The following is a 15,611-nucleotide window of genomic DNA, read 5'->3' as shown; positions in this document are numbered from 1 at the left end:
ATTTTCAAACATCAAAATAGCATTATAAAGGCTCTTCAAAGCTGGTTTATGTGGCTATGTCTGTCATTTAAGTTCACCTTACCAGTAAAGGGATGTTAATGGCACTGAGAATTTGAAAAAACACAGCCTTGTTAAAAATTCTGATAAATCTTTACTTTCCTTGAGTTGTTCAAACCAGACCAGATTTAGTCAGCATTTTGATCATTTTGCAGTTGAAGACGTGTTCAAAGTTGTTTCAGTGTTCTATTTTCACTCCGCTTCAAGTCTCGTTGATAAGCTGTTGCTCAGTTTTATCTGTAGTAGGCCTATTTGTCTCTGACCTATCACAGATAACAGGAGTTGTTGCAATGCTATCTATAGTAAGAGTACTTTAGTACAAACAGCAAAGTTGCAATGTTACAAATCCACTCAAGTCATAAGCTATGGTATGTTAGTAATAAATTATTTTGTATTGTTGAACAGTTTTCAAAAATGTATTTTATTTTTTTTAAAGGCCTACTGTCTTGTTCTTGAGATAGTTTGTTAATTAATATAATTACCAGACTAATTTTAAAGTGTCTTAATCCAGACCTAATTTCATATGAGAATTTATTTTCTTATTTTTAAAATTATAAACGGACCATTTCAAAATGGTCCGTTTTCTTACCGTAAAAAAAGGTAAGAAATATTCTAAATTTGAAACGGACCATTTCAAAATGGTCCGTTTATCATTTTAAACGTGGAAATTACTGTGTTCTATTTCCACAGTAATTTTTTCCACGTCTAAAGGCATCTTTGCAAGACCTTTATCCTTAATTGCATAACTTAGGTAATTGATATAGGCTACTTGACTTTAACATTAGCCTACACATCAATTTATAATATGTAGTAGGCTATAAACACATTATGAGTTAAATTCATAATGTGTTTATATTTTTGAGGTTTGCATCCCCAATGTTTGCTATTTATTATAACATTCATATAATACTCTAATCTCGTTAGACCAAAATATTAACATTAGTTAGCAGATGTTGAGAGAAAGCCGTCGGAAATGTTTTTAGAATCGGAAAGAAAATGTTGGTGCACAATAGTCAAGATTCATCCAGCCAGGAAAATCAAAACATCCGGTTTGAACCACAAACCTTCAAAATAAAAGACGTAACCATAGCGACCAGAGCAAATGTGAGGACGAGACTCTTGTCAGGTAAGATCAAAATCAAACTTTTTGAGCTACAGGCTATGTGTTAAAGACAATGTAAGATATCCACCAGAAAAGTAAAAATTAATGAGAAAATGGGTGGAGTTGCATATTGTATAATTACCAGTATATCAGACTATAGTTATTCTATTGGCCATTCCATAGCCAAATAGAATAGCTAAAGTCATTCCATTTGACTACAGTCAGAAGTCAAATAGAATGACTGAGGTAAAAGCATAATCATGTTATAATTACCTAGTCAAAGTACAGATTAAAGTCCAATTAGACTAATTAGATTAATGTTTCTATATAGCCTTGTTTTACAAATAAAGTGTACAAATATTAGTCTCCAGTTGTATAAAGTTGGGGATTTTTCAAGACGAGGACATTGAGTGTTGTAATTCCAGTTAAAAGTAGTTTTCTAAAGCTCTTGACTCAGGGAGGATGAATACCATGTTCTACAAATGTTCAATAGTAGAACATTTTAAAAATCATTTGTTACACACATATTCTACATTAAACACATCACACCTAAAGTGAAACATTGTGATGGCTAAATATTTACTTTGAGTAAATATTTCACCCAAAGTGAAATATTTACGTAAAGATTCTCTACTTCAACAGGAACACATAAAAAATATTAAAATTGCTAATTGCAATGACAAAATATGAAAAGGTTTGAGGCAAATGAATGCACATAAAATACATTGAAGATGGTTAATTTGGATTAAGTGTTAAATGTATCAAAGTAGAATTATGACATTTTTGTCTGGACTAATGACTTCCACAAATACATTTCCCATCTTATTTTTTGTCTTGGTAGAAGATACAAAAATTACTATTTCAGTTAAGGGCAGAAGGATAAACAAAAAATATATATCAAAGGTAAATTTTGGGCAAATTTGAATAATAATTTTCTAACATTTCCCCCAAATATACCGAGGAAAATCACCACCAAAGCAATTAAGCAACATATAAAATACAAAGTAGCCACAAAGTTTGAGTGTTGCTTAAAAGAAAGCTGCCTTGTTTTTACTCTGAAAAGCAAAACCCGGAAGTACTGTAGTAGTTGTGGTTACCGTTGGCTTTCAGACGAGTCAGAAAATCAATTAAGTTATGAAAAATACCATTAATTGCCTTTCTTTGTCACCGCAGCCCATGAAAAGATGGCGGATCTACAGATCTCGGGTGTTTGAGGAAATATTCTTCTCGTCTAATGAACAATTTACCGATGATAAAAACCTTTCCCCTCGACTGGAATATTTACGGTATCTAGGTAAGTTAGCTTGATAGCTAACCAGTGAAGTTGCCATTAGCTACTCGGTTAACTATGTTTTTCTGCTGCTGAAATAGCCATTAAAGATGGTTCTCGTTACTCATTACTGCACAAGAACAAGGACAAGCTTGTAATTTTAGCTGCTCGTCGGACTGCTTAACAGCGGACACTGAAACGTTGCTGACATTTTTTTTTTCATGTTTGCATTGTGAGGTTGTGTCCTGCAGTAAATAAAAGCATTTCAGCTTTGTTTTACTGCCTGGCACATGATTTGTTCATGCTGTACTACAATTCCAGAGCGAATCTGTTAGCCATTTTTGCTGTAGCACCTTAATGGCTTTTGTTTACGCTCTGCACATGCTCCACATGGAAATGAGAATGCGCCCTGCAGTGGTTTATAGCCTTTTTTTTCAGCTGTTATGTTTCACCTTTGTTCATTGTAAAGTAACAAAAACTACTCTGACATTAAATTGCCTTCCCAAATCAAGACTATGTGATCACCAAATTGCACTAATCTTACACTCTGGAGACCAGGCAAGCAAGACCATGATGTTTATTGTTCTCGACAAACACATGTATATTATTTATAGGCCTATATCATGAAGTTAAAATTGCTCCGTTGAGGTCATTCTTATGGCTGGAAATATGACTTTGTTTACGTTTTGTAAACCGAATTCTAAGTCAGTTTTAGTTAAGTTTATACATGAATGGCCCTAAGATAAATCTAAAAAAATCAAATAAAAAAATATATTTTTCTCATGAAATGATGAAAATCTATCCATCCATTACAGGGCAATTTGGAATGACCAATTACTGTTACAGATTACTAATTATAGAGGCAACTGTTGGGTTGTACTGGGTGTAGGATGAGGAAAATGGACTAAAAAGTATCTTGTGTTTTTCCTTTTTAGCATTTATTATAAATAAGAATAAAAAAGTAGTTCTTCGCAACAGCTTATATGGCAGGGACAAGAAAAAAAACTCAACAATCAGCTATATCAGGACACCAAATAAATTTAGTAGTGCAGTTCATTTGTTCACCACATGTAACACTGTAGATCATATTTAATTATAGTTTTTAATTTATAGTTTTAGTCCTGCTCTCATGGAGATATAGTTTTTTCTTTAAGGACAGGAAACCTTACAGGCTTTTTTGTTGTTCCCTTAAATATCATGATGAACTGTGTGATAGTTCCTCATTCCTGCCTGGTGGAAGCTAATCCTCTTCCCTGATCTGAAGTTTTAAGCAGGTTTTCTTCCAGAATCACCCAGTCTTCAATTCCATATATCTTCACATCAGCTTTGCTCCCCTCCAACCTCACCAACCCCCATTCCTGCTAAAGATATTTATGTCCACAGCATGATGTTGCTCCTACCATATCTCACAGTAAGGGACGTTGTGCTCATGGTCGTATGCAGTGTGAGTTTTCTTCAGCACATAGTGCTTTGCATGCTGGCCACATCAGCAAGGAGGTTTTCTGACCAGAAAACGTCCTTCTAGATTTTTGTTGTCTCCCCCGTATGGCTTGTTGCAAAATTTAACCAGGACCTCATATGTCTTTCTTCAATGAATGACTTTCATCTTGATACTTTTTCACAAAAGGGTGGAAAAGTCCTGCAGACAGCTTCTCTCTGACTTGAGCTGAAGATCTCTGCTGCTCCTCCAGAGACACCATGGGACTCTTGTCAGATTAATGCTCTCTTTTCCCGGGTGCCAGTTTGATTAGACTGCTATGTCTTGGTAGATTTGCAGTTGTTTCATTTTTTTTTTTTTTTTTTTCATTTTAGAATAATGGACTGAACTCTGAGATGTTAAATGCTTTGTATGTTGCTACATACATTGACCCTGCTTTAAACTTCTGCACAACTTTCTGCTTGACCTGTCTGGTGTGTGTCTTGGTCTTCATGCCGCTGCTTGTTCACTAAAATTATCAAGCAAACATTGGAGGCCTTCAAAAAATAGTTTATATTAAGAATAAATTATCCATAGTTGGACTTAATTTACTGATTAGGTGACTTGTAAAGGCATTCTTATTTGTACAGAAAAAAGAAACCTATGAAAGTTAAGTTATGCACCATTGGTCTATTCCTTTCCACATATCATAGTTTGTCGTAGCATGACAACATGTGAAAAGGTTCGGGGGTACGGATACTTATTCAAAGCACTGTACATACAGTACAGCCCATTCATTTTTGAGACATGAGATGACGTTTGTCTGTGTAGCTCTGGGTAATAATGTGTGTGGTGTGCAGCCATTGTGATCAGTTTTTTTTTTGTTTCTTTGTTTTAAATTGACCTTACCACATCGGAAAAATCTGGCTCATTGTGGAGGTTTTAAAAAAAAGTTGTTTGGAAATTTTAAGTTCTGGACACAGTTTTTTTCCATGTTTCACTTAGGAGAACAGTGTTCCCTACTGTAACGATGAGAGCTCACTCGTTGATCATGATAATGTGCCCACCAGGGCTACGCAGTATGTCACAAACTTATGCTATTGCGGTGTTAATGTACATCTCAGGCATATTGCGAAGAACCGTCTGGACTGTAATAATCCTTAGCTAATTATGTAAGTACCATGCCTTCCTGTAGCTTAATTGAGAGCATTTGATCATTCAGAATGAAAATTCCAAGTTTGCTTGTGAGTGGCTTGACCGCCAAAGCCTATTTAAGACATTGTCTAGGCCTTTATATTGTTAAGATTTCAGTCCAGTCAAGCGTCTGTCATCTGTGGAAGCTGCTGCAAATGTGTGGGTGCCTGATAGGACCGCAGAGCTTAAGAGAGGAGCTCGGATGTTAGGTGCATGCGCACAATGATGTGGCTGATTGAGGAATTAGATACTTTCAAAATATTTTATCCGAACAGATGACAATGAGCTGATGGTTGTGGAAGTCTGGAAGAAGACGCTGGACAGAAGAGAGAGGCTGACCGGAAGATGCCAAGAAAAAAACAGCAGAATCCACAGCCAGTCAAGTGTAGGTGCTCTATGGATCTTCTTAAAGTTGACTGTTATTGTTGTTTTTACATAAGTCCTAAACAACAGAACCAGCATTTGAAACAGTTTCTATTCTCGATCCATGTCTTCACATCAAATTGACTCGAAGATCAGCTGTTCAGTTATAACTGGGCTGTTCTCAAACTTATTTAAAAGCGACTTCAGAAAGAATTTTAGAAGATGTAAGATTTTGCCGTCTTCGTTTTGTGTTTTATCATTTTTGTAGTTTGATGTGAAATTGAAATATGACTACATTATTGATCTGTACTTTGAAGATGTATATAGTCTTCATAAACTCAATATGCCCCTGACATATTGAGTATTTATTTATTTTTTTTAGATAAAGGACTTTTGTGTATTGTTCATACTCTTTGCACTGCGTTTTTACTATTAGGAGAGGACTTGGTATTTCCATACGTGATTTCGTAAAGTAAAAACAATATAATCCAAACTCCCTGGTCGTCTATTGTGCTCTCTTTTCTTCAGCTCTCCCAAAAGTGGATTTAGTTCAGGGAACTTACTTTTTATGTCCGGTGAACCCTTTGTGTTTAGTTTGGAGAGTTTTCTGGATCATTATCTTGGTGAAGGTCCATTGAAAACTGGTTTTTGATTTCCTGGCAGGGACAAGCGCACACCAACGCTCTCAGAACCCTTTTGAAAAGAAATCGGCCCAGAAGCAGGGAAGCCGGCGCAGAAATACAGCGCCGACTCCCCTGTTGGGAAAGTATCTTCTTTTGGTCCCACCTATGGATCTGTTTTACCCTTCAAACTGTTGCCCTTGGAAATTTGATATGTTTAACTGGCTTTAGTCGCTTTGATACAATTCATAGTCTGTAATCCCTCAACTGGTTTAGTTTCGTTTTTCAGTTGCAAAAGTCTGTTAGTGTGAAGTCAGTCTTTCCAAAATCTGTAAAGACTGTGAAAGTCATGTAGTGTGTCCCAAGCTTTAGTCTTATCTCAGCATCGGTAGCATTTAGCAAATTACAAATATTGACATTTTGGATGGGAAAAATATACCTTTTCTCCAGGAAGAGATGGGAAACCTACTTGTAATTTTATGAAGCCATTTCCTGTTGTAAGAAGTTTTAACACTCATCTGCGTTTCTTGAAGGAGCACCTTTTCTTCTACTTTCTATTTTGAAGATTGGAAACAGAATTTAATGTATCATGTCAGATTTAGACCCTTCGGGGGGAAAAGAAACATTATATTTCTCATCTTAAAAAAGTAAAAATGGAAACTTTCTTTAAAACATTGCAATATTTACTGGTATTTTATAGTAATTTTGTTAACTTAAATTAGAGGTGTTGTTTTTATGGAAAACTTAGTGTTAGATTATGAAACTGTAATAAAATCATACAAAATAAAAAATTTTAATTAAAAAAAAAAGCAACATTTGGCCACTGTTAACAGTATTTGTTTACCTTACTGCCTTTGGAGAAAACACCAAAGACTTTCTGTGGACTGTTTCAAATATTTAGAATCATTAAATGTGTGATTTATTTATTTATTTATTGTTTCTGACCACAGTGGATTCTGAAGATGGTGTAGCTGCTGACGCTCCTGGAAACCTTCCCTTAGACACAGACTTCCTTCTAGAACAAGACCTTGAGTTTGGTGATGCAGATCACGACAGAATTCTAGGCTTGGAAAAGTTTGCAGGTTTGTGGGACTTTTATTTATTTATTTTCTTAGAAACTGAGTTTGTTTTTGTTTATAAATTCACTAACTGGTGAAAAAAAACAGTAAATCTGAGCCTGGTTTTATGTTGAATTTAAACATAAGACCAGGGTTTCTATTCTGTCTGGAATATGGTGAGTTTGAATTGATTGTTTTTATGGTGTGGATAAGTATATATATACATATGTATATAAAACAACTACAGACAAATATTTGTATTTCCAGAATTCATCTAATATTAAAACTCAACATGTCTCTTGTCTAGAGGACATCAGGTTTGCAGTCATTTGGTGTTGCAGAAATCTCCACCTCTTGTAAGTTTTTAAGTGCTCCATTTTAGATTCCCAGTTGCAAAAAATAATATTCGATGTCAGATAAGTCATAAAAAACTTAAACGCAAGGTATAAAAATGATGAGCTAGGCCACCGCCTGCTAATGATGCTGAATATGACTTCTGATTTATAGCAAATTTTTAAAATTATAATGGCCAAAATTAAACCAGATGCATTATATTTAGGGAAGAAAGCTATTGATTAATGATGAGTTAATCTAAAGTTGACTGATAAACGATTGACTAGCGATCAATTGATACGCTGCCATTTCTTAAAAGGTTTTCTTGTGTATCAAGAGAAAACTGTCTTCCTGTAGTAGAAAGGGCTACATTTTTCATATTGTGCCAGAAAGTGAAAAAAAAAGTTTTAAGGATTTCTCAGCCTTTGGACATCTAATGAATTGGTATCTAATTAGAAGTTCAAGTATAGGAGTATTTCAACATTTACCAAAATTTAGTAAGGAGATCAATACCTCATATAATTTATTAATGTAAGGGGGAAAATATTGTCATGTGAAGTGTTACTTTCATCTTTTGTGGTTTGAAACCCAGTTGTAAGAACAAAAGACGGCGGTTCACAGATTTCTTTCAGTCTTTCCACTTTTTGTTCTCTTGAACTTTGGATTCTATTTTGTCTCGTCTCACAAGCTGAAAGGACTGACACACGACCGCAATGTTTTTATTAATTTGCTAGACTCTCTGTTTTTTTTTATTTGTTATGCTTCCCACCTACATCGTTGCAGTTTTTGGCGACGGTGTTTAACAGGCAGCGCACATTTCGCTGTCACACACCGAAATGTGTAACATTTGGTTGCTTGTCAGACTGAGTGAAACTGAAAAACGAGAAAGCAAAAGAAGGAGCTGAGACACAAACATTATATAAGGGTCATAAAGACGGGACCATTACCATCCGGGACATCATCATAAGAAGGCATTTATTCATCATCATGTGCTGCCTCTGCTCCCGCTTTTCTACCTCCATTATAGTTTCCCCATCATCATCATCATCATCATCATCATCATCATCATCTTCTGCCCTCATCATCATCATCATCATCATCATCATCTTCTGCCCTCATCATCATTATCATCATCATCAGAAGCAGCAGTCATCATCATTATCATTAGGCCTGGTAATCATCCAGAAGGGGTTTTCATGGGCCGGGATAAAAGGCCAGCTCCAGATCTCCCCTTCCTCACTTTGTGCTTCAGCATCTGGAGAGGAAGGTGGTCTCAGTCCTGCTCGTTCGGCTCTTGAGAGCTCGGCATGTCAAAGCATTGAATTTTTTTGCTCCCATCGTCTGGGAAAAACAGATTTTCTACCTCTAAAATACACTCGGCTTAGTCTGTGAGTATCATTTCATTCACTAAAAGGATTTTACTGTGAAGTGAGGCTTTGTCTACCTGAAAGTTGTTGTTTTTTTTTTTCTTTGCTACAAGTTATCACTTAAGGGACAATACGGAAGTGAATTTTTATGTTCAAAAATGTCATCACATTTATTTTCCCACCTCTTCTCTTTAATGTTTTTTTTTAAAATCTGTTTTCTAAACTCAACATTGTCTGTGTAGCTGTGTGTGGCACAGTGCCACCCCCGTCCTGAATGCCTCCACTGAATTTTGAAATAAATTCTGTGGTCATATTTTAATTTGAGAAACAGCTGAGCTTGTTTAAACATTTACATAAGAATTATCATAGCTAAGTCGTAAGATAGTTGAAGTGACATGAACATACTGAAAGCTCACTGTAATGTAGTGAAAAGGAAGATCTGGCTCGTTTCACTCTATGCATCCACAGTGTTTGGTTAAAATATGCACCGTCTGATTACTAAGAGTATTCCTATTCATTAGATTTTTCTTAATTTTGTCATGTTATAACCATAAATGCATGTATGTAATACACTGGGGCTATAAATAATAGACCAACAAAAATAGTGCATAGTTGTAATGCGGAGAGAAAAAGAACACTTCAAAAAGATCTAAAATTAAAAATCTGAAAAATTTGGTTTACAATGTGTTTGCCCCCTTTACTCTGCTAGCCCTGTAGAAATTCAGCTCAAACAATTAATAAACAAGTAATTTATTTTTGGTATTAATGGAGCATTTCAATTTAGACAAATCCAAAGACATGTCATCCCAAAGGGAAATTAAATCTCATAACTCATTTAATCCATGTTTGCTTAAAGAGTTGTTGTGGTAGAACTGCACACCAAGCTTTAGTAGAAGCAACCAGAAGGACTGGGATGCCACTGGGGGAGCTGCAGAGATTTGCAGCTCAGGTGTTGAAAGAACTATTAACCTGCATTAACATTCCACGGACATGGTCTTTATGGAAGAGAAGTAAGAAGTCAGCAGAGGTTGAAAGAAATTAAGACGTAGTCATGTTTATAGTTTTCCATTAGCCATAAAGTGAAGTGGGAAAAAGTAAAACTTTTATCATACTCACAAAAGACCGTATGACGTGAAAGTTATCGTTCAGTCTGATCAAATCTGAGATGCATCCACAACTTCGATCTGGAGAAGTGCAAAGCTGATAGGGCCATAATCAATCATTGTTTTAGTAGTCCCCTTGGGAAAAGGAATTTTATTTTTTGTGTATCAAAGCAAATTGATTAAAAACTTCGCACTCTATCTTGATTAATATTTGTTGGGGGGAAAAATGAAAACCCTTTCAGAATGGTGTAGTACCTTGTGTTGATCGCTCACAGAAACTCTCAGGAAAACAACAACAGAAGTTTATGGCTTAAAAGAAGAAATTCAAGAAATAGAATCGTAGATAGAATCGTAACAAATGTAGTTTTGTATTGTCTGTTGAACTGGGAGCCACTTTTATGGAGCACTTATGCAAACAGCAGTGTTCCATGGAAAATACTTTCTTAATAAAGAATGCAAATTGAATCTAAAAGACTTTAACTGCATTGTGTTTGTTCTTCAAACTTCATCTCATAATCATAATTTTATTTTAATTTTTTTTTTTTTTAAGCTGTGCACATTTGTGAGAGTTGTATTCACTTTGTGGGCTTTTAGGATGAAATGTGTTTGTTTTTGTTTTCCAGAAGTAGCTGCTGAGATCGGTTTCTCCGTGTGTCCTCTGGGTGATGAGGAGAGCTCTTCCTACAGCCAGCTCAGTATGGAAAGTGAAACAGACAATTCGCGCAGCACAGGTGACAACAGGAGGGAAAGCCAGAGCCGAGGGACTCAATCCGAGCCAACCTTTCCTCCTTACCTGTCCTGTAGGGGCTGCGGACAGCTCCGCGACGAACCTCTCGGCCCGGGCATGGACCTGGTTGGGCCTTACTGCCTTAGGTGTTGCAAAGCCTCCAGGGAGGCGAAAAGCTCCGATTTCTGCTCTCCTTTTGGGAGCGGTGGTGGGATTCGCTCTGGTTTCCAGATTCGTGCGGATTCCCAGCCTGATTGTGAGGGCTTGGGGAACGGGGTGGGGGAGAAGGAAGAACTGTCCGCTGAGGACAGACTGCTCAAGCAGCACTCGTGCCACCTCTGTGGCTTCTCCTCTCGCTATGCCAACCACGTGAAGCGTCACATGAAGACGCACAATGGAGAGAAGCCCTTCAACTGCCCTCTGTGCACTTACGCCTCAGCCCAGCTGGTGAACCTGCAGAGACACTTGCGCATCCACACTGGGGAAAAACCCTACAAATGTGACACATGCGCTTTCGCCTGCAGTTCCCTTGGAAACCTCAAGAGGCACCAGCGCATGCATGTGCCTAATTTGCCCCAGATGCATTCTGCAGCAGTGGGGCAGGACGCCCCACCTCAACCTGTGTGTGGCCACAACACCCTGAAGAGACCCGGGAGTGAGCAAAGACCCAATGAGGAAGTGTCTGGTGCTTCAGGTAAGACTTCCTGTAATGTTATCTACTGGACAACACAAAAAAATCTACTTCATTGAAGTTGGTTGTAACATGACTGTAATTAACTTTTATAAAAATATGTTTTTTGCAAGTTTGTTAAAACTGCTACCATGTCAGCTTAACATAAACTATGAAAAAAATCAAACTCTCTTGGCTTCCCCCTGTGGTCCTATTGCCATCTGTAGCAATACACCACTTGGTCAGAAGCAACCAGTCAGAGCCAGAATGAAGGGTCTTAATGCTGTCAATCATACATGTGTACACGCTGCTTAATGTCTTGAAGGCACAGAAACAACTTAATGTTACAGGATGCTAAAGATTAATGTTTATTTGCTGTAATCAGCGGCCGTTCTAGTTCTCTGATGTGGGGGAGGAGCTGTAGAGCTCCTGGCTCTGATTGGCTGTTTCTGATTGATGTATTTCTGTAAATGGACCACTAGGAGGAGTCAGAGAAACTTGATTTGAAAAAAAAGTATTTATTTCAATGATTACCTTTCTCATGTTATACTCAGTTATAAAAATATTGAAAACCTTTTTTGTTTTTTATGAAAGTTAAATAATGCAGCTTTAAAGGGATGTAAATGTTTTGCAAGGCACTTTAAATTGTATCTACAACTGTAAATGAAATATATTTCATATGACATAATAACTCACTTTGTGATTTTTTATTTTATTTTATTTTTTCCCTCAAAGTCTCTGAAGTTGCAAGACCAACCTCTAATCTGAGTTTGGGGTCCCAGAACAGTGACTACCTGTCAGTCTTTGATAACTTGAAGGGAGCATCTCCACCCCCTATCCCTGCCTCCAACCCAGCGCCTGGCCACCAGCCTCCCTCTCTGCTGGAGATGACCGGCAGCAGTAGCAGCAGGACTACTCGAGGGGCCGTGGCAGAAGGCGCGGCGCTCCCGACTCCACTTTTCCCGTTTACCTGCCGTCTATGCGGGGTCGTCTTGGAGGACGAGGACGGCTCTTCAGCCCAGATTTGTGCCAAGTGTACCCTTGAGATGCTGACCAAGGACTCCTCATCGTCTCCGAACAGCCCCGGTGAGCGCAGTGACAAAGTTTACACCTGCGCCGCCTGCCCCTTCCTCACCCACTACCCCAACCACTTGGCGCGCCACATGAAGACTCACAGCGGCGAGAAGCCGTACAAGTGTCCCCAGTGCGACTACGCCTCGGCGCACTTTGACAACCTCAAACGCCACCACAGGGTGCACACGGGAGAAAAGCCGTACAAGTGCCATCTGTGCGACTACGCCTGCGGGAACCTGGCCAACCTCAAGCGGCACCAGCGCGTCCACTCGGGCGCCAAGCCCTTCCAGTGCCCCGTGTGCAGTTACAGCTGCAACCAGAGCATGAACCTGAAGCGGCACATGCTGCGGCACACCGGCGAGAAGCCGTACAAGTGTCAGGAGTGCGGTTACACCACCGGCCACTGGGACAACTACAAAAGACATCAGAAAAAACATGGCGTGGCGACTGACGGCTGGGTGAAAGTTCCCATGATCGGCAACGACGTAGAGGAGGACAGGAGGAAAGGGATAGGAGGAGGCATTCAGACTCACAGAAAAGAAGTTGGAGCTGATATGCAGTACTTACCGCGGGAGGCGGGGGCTGGCTGTACACTCAAACTGCAAACTTAAGGTTGCATAAATTTTAACACAGCAAAACTAAGCTACCAGCAACTTGTTTTGATTGTTTTCACTGAGCCTGGTTTTAACGTCCGTCTGTCTCTCAGTGCCGCGTCAGATCTCTTCTATGGCTGCTAATTGTTCAGTAAGTGGAATCTGGCAGAGTTAGGAATTAAGTTTCTCAATTTTTTTGATGTCTTTTTGGGTTGTTTGCTTTCTACAGTGTTTTGTTTTTTCATGTCAAGATAAAAAAAGGGAACTCTGTGGAAGTCCTCTGCCTCACTGTGTGATCAGATACTGATAATTCACCCTCACACTACATGCATGTTGTCATTTGAACGATGACACGACCAAATATTGCCATCCTGGTGGACCTCCTTCCCTTATCTGCTCCAGCTGCTCTGACAAGTCACTAAAGCATTTTTAATGCACAAGTTAGTTATTTTGGTTCATTTTAAATGGAAATTAAAGCAGATTGGTACTGAGTTTGTTTGGTTATTTTCTTCTAAATAAAGTTTTTACTCTTCAGTTTGACAATTTTGTATCAACCCAGAACTGGACTTTCCAGCTTTGAAGAGAAGGGTTCTGGAGACATCTTTATTGTGCTTTTTTGTTTGTTTGTTTTTGATTTTAACACAGATTCAATCTCCGTTAGTGATATGCGTTCAGATCGCCGTATGTAATGCTATCAAAGTGCTATTTAATACTACAGAAATTGTGTTTGTCTTTATGAATGTGCCAGTAATTTAAACAATGCTGCCCTCACTCAAATAGTCTACTTTTATTTACTTTTTTTTTCTTTTTGCCAAAATCTCCTACATTTTGTCTGTAAAAGGAAAGAAATGTGTTAAGACTTAATTTAGCACCATAAATGCATGTTGAGCATGTTGATGGGCCGTCTTCTGCTTCCATTCATTGGGTCTAGATCTACTACAAGCAATCTTTAGCCCGTGCTTTTTGAAGCTCAATAATTCTGACATCTATAAAGCTCCGTGTTCCTCTGAGTATTAGTAGATTAGCTCTTGACAATATAAAGTTAAACTTGCTGTTTCTGTTACTTGGGTGCACATTTCAGATTCCAGCCTCTAGATTGTTGTCACAGGGCATTTCCTCGTATAGCAAAACGTATTGTTCAGTGTCGTTTATATAGATCATTTTTCATTACTGCTGATCAAAAAGTGCCAACTCGAAACAAAAGCAATAAGTTAAAGACTTAAAATGTGCATAGCTAATTGTGGAATTAATCAGCATTTGTTCACACAATAGTCAGCGTACTTCTTGCATTCAATTCAGACGCTTTCCGTTTTTGCTTTAAATTGTCTGCTCTTCCTTCTGTGCTCACTTGCAGTCGCTTGAGGTGGTAGTTTCAGCGCTCCGCACCGTTTAGGTGTACTTGTTCGCAGAGCTCAGTGTTGAAACCGGGTCATTAGCATCGACACCGAGCCAATAAACAGAAAAAGACTACAGTTGTGCTGCAGGCAATAATTGATCTCACGTCCAGATTGGTATGATCTGATTTTATCCAACGGTTTCCCTGTGAAATAGTTCAGCATATGTCAGGAGCCATCCATCCATTATCTTCGAGAAAGCATGTCAACCAGATCACCAAGCCGCCTCAACCAGCTCCTGTTGATGTAGAAGAGCCTACCAAAAGAGTAAAAAAAATAATAAAATATTCAGAGAAGGGGAGACGACCACTAGCATATACAAAACGGAGAAAAAGCACAGTATATTGCCAGGTGAAGCATTGATTTAAATATTTCACATGCAGCCTAGAGATTAGTTTTATTTGCAATGTTTCAGGTTCATTTCTTCTAACATATCAGTAATTTTTGCAGCTCTGCAACACATGTCATTGATGACAGTCTTTCAACGGAAGAGCTCTGCTTTAATTTAGTTTGCTATTTACTGTGAGTTTTATTTTTCTTTCAACCTGAAAAGAGATTAATCAGATAGAAAGCATGTGAACAAGTGATAGTTTTATTTCTCTAATGTGGCTGTAATGCACATTAAAGTGCATTTCTCTTTGTGCCGTGTCATTTAGCTGCCATGTTTGGAAAATAAGAACTGTGATTCAATGTTAAGTGTTTGTGAATGACTTTTATGCAAGTGAGACATTTTCCAGGTTGCAAACTCGACATGTCACAATGAGCCCATGGATTTCTATTTCCTGCAAGTGGGCGTTTCTGTTTTTACAACATCATTAATGCCTTAAATGAGGAGTTTGAAATAAATACCTGGAATTACACATCGTTGGATGTAAAACATCGAGCTAATTGTCTGATTTTTTTTTTGTCTTTGTTTTGCATGAAGCGTAGCATTTGGTCACACAATCGAATTTTGTCTGTTTTATTCATCACAGCTTTAACTTGTTTCAGCATTTATGGGCTAAATAATCTCAATAGTACAATCTGCATGTCTGAACAGACACATATGAGGCAAGGAGTATATTTTTTTTCTCAAAATAAAAATTCTAATGTTGAAAACTCTTACTCTCCATGTGAGTGGTTAAATGCCACAGTTTGTAACTTTTATAAACAATGTGTATATATTATTTACATATTTATTTAAACTGTCGCCATGTTGTGACAGCGAAACGTGACAAAAAAACTGAAAAACGTCAAGTTTCTCAGCCAATACACCGTTCCCAGAATAAC

General features: G+C 38.0%; 1 protein-coding gene across 3 annotated transcripts; it reads left to right on the top strand.

Annotated features, from left to right (window-relative positions):
• Positions 1-1,149: 1,149 nt before the first annotated feature.
• Positions 1,150-15,225, top strand: znf513a (zinc finger protein 513a). Of its 3 annotated transcripts, none has more exons than XM_055020067.1 (5): positions 1,150-1,183; positions 2,333-2,453; positions 6,974-7,105; positions 10,508-11,305; positions 12,017-15,225. In XM_055020067.1, exons 2-5 carry the CDS (start codon positions 2,336-2,338, stop codon positions 12,964-12,966), a joined length of 1,998 nt encoding a protein of 665 aa, XP_054876042.1. In that variant the 5' UTR covers positions 1,150-1,183; positions 2,333-2,335; the 3' UTR covers positions 12,967-15,225. The 3 variants fall into 3 exon arrangements, with proteins under 3 accessions (XP_054876042.1, XP_054876041.1, XP_054876043.1); XM_055020068.1 differs by lacking the exon at positions 1,150-1,183 and adding an exon at positions 5,316-5,425 and having other exon boundaries at positions 2,340-2,453; XM_055020066.1 differs by lacking the exon at positions 1,150-1,183 and having other exon boundaries at positions 2,264-2,453.
• The last annotated feature ends 386 nt before the right edge of the window (positions 15,226-15,611 follow it).

Source organism: Poeciliopsis prolifica, unplaced genomic scaffold (genome assembly GCF_027474105.1).
Source record: "Poeciliopsis prolifica strain line A6 unplaced genomic scaffold, Auburn_PproV2 SCAFFOLD065, whole genome shotgun sequence".
Lineage (NCBI taxonomy): Eukaryota > Metazoa > Chordata > Actinopteri > Cyprinodontiformes > Poeciliidae > Poeciliopsis > Poeciliopsis prolifica.
This window is presented reverse-complemented; position numbering and strand designations above follow the sequence as displayed.

What these genes read in the sequence shown, in the direction of transcription:
- znf513a (XM_055020066.1), top strand. Translation starts at nt 2,294, where the DNA reads ATGAAAAATACCATTAATTGCCTTTCTTTGTCACCGCAGCCCATGAAA. An exon ending in GGAATATTTACGGTATCTAG is followed by an intron (nt 2,454 to 6,973) that starts GTAAGTTAGCTT and finishes TTCTGACCACAG; the next exon opens with TGGATTCTGAAGATGGTGTA. An exon ending in AGGCTTGGAAAAGTTTGCAG is followed by an intron (nt 7,106 to 10,507) that starts GTTTGTGGGACT and finishes TTTGTTTTCCAG; the next exon opens with AAGTAGCTGCTGAGATCGGT.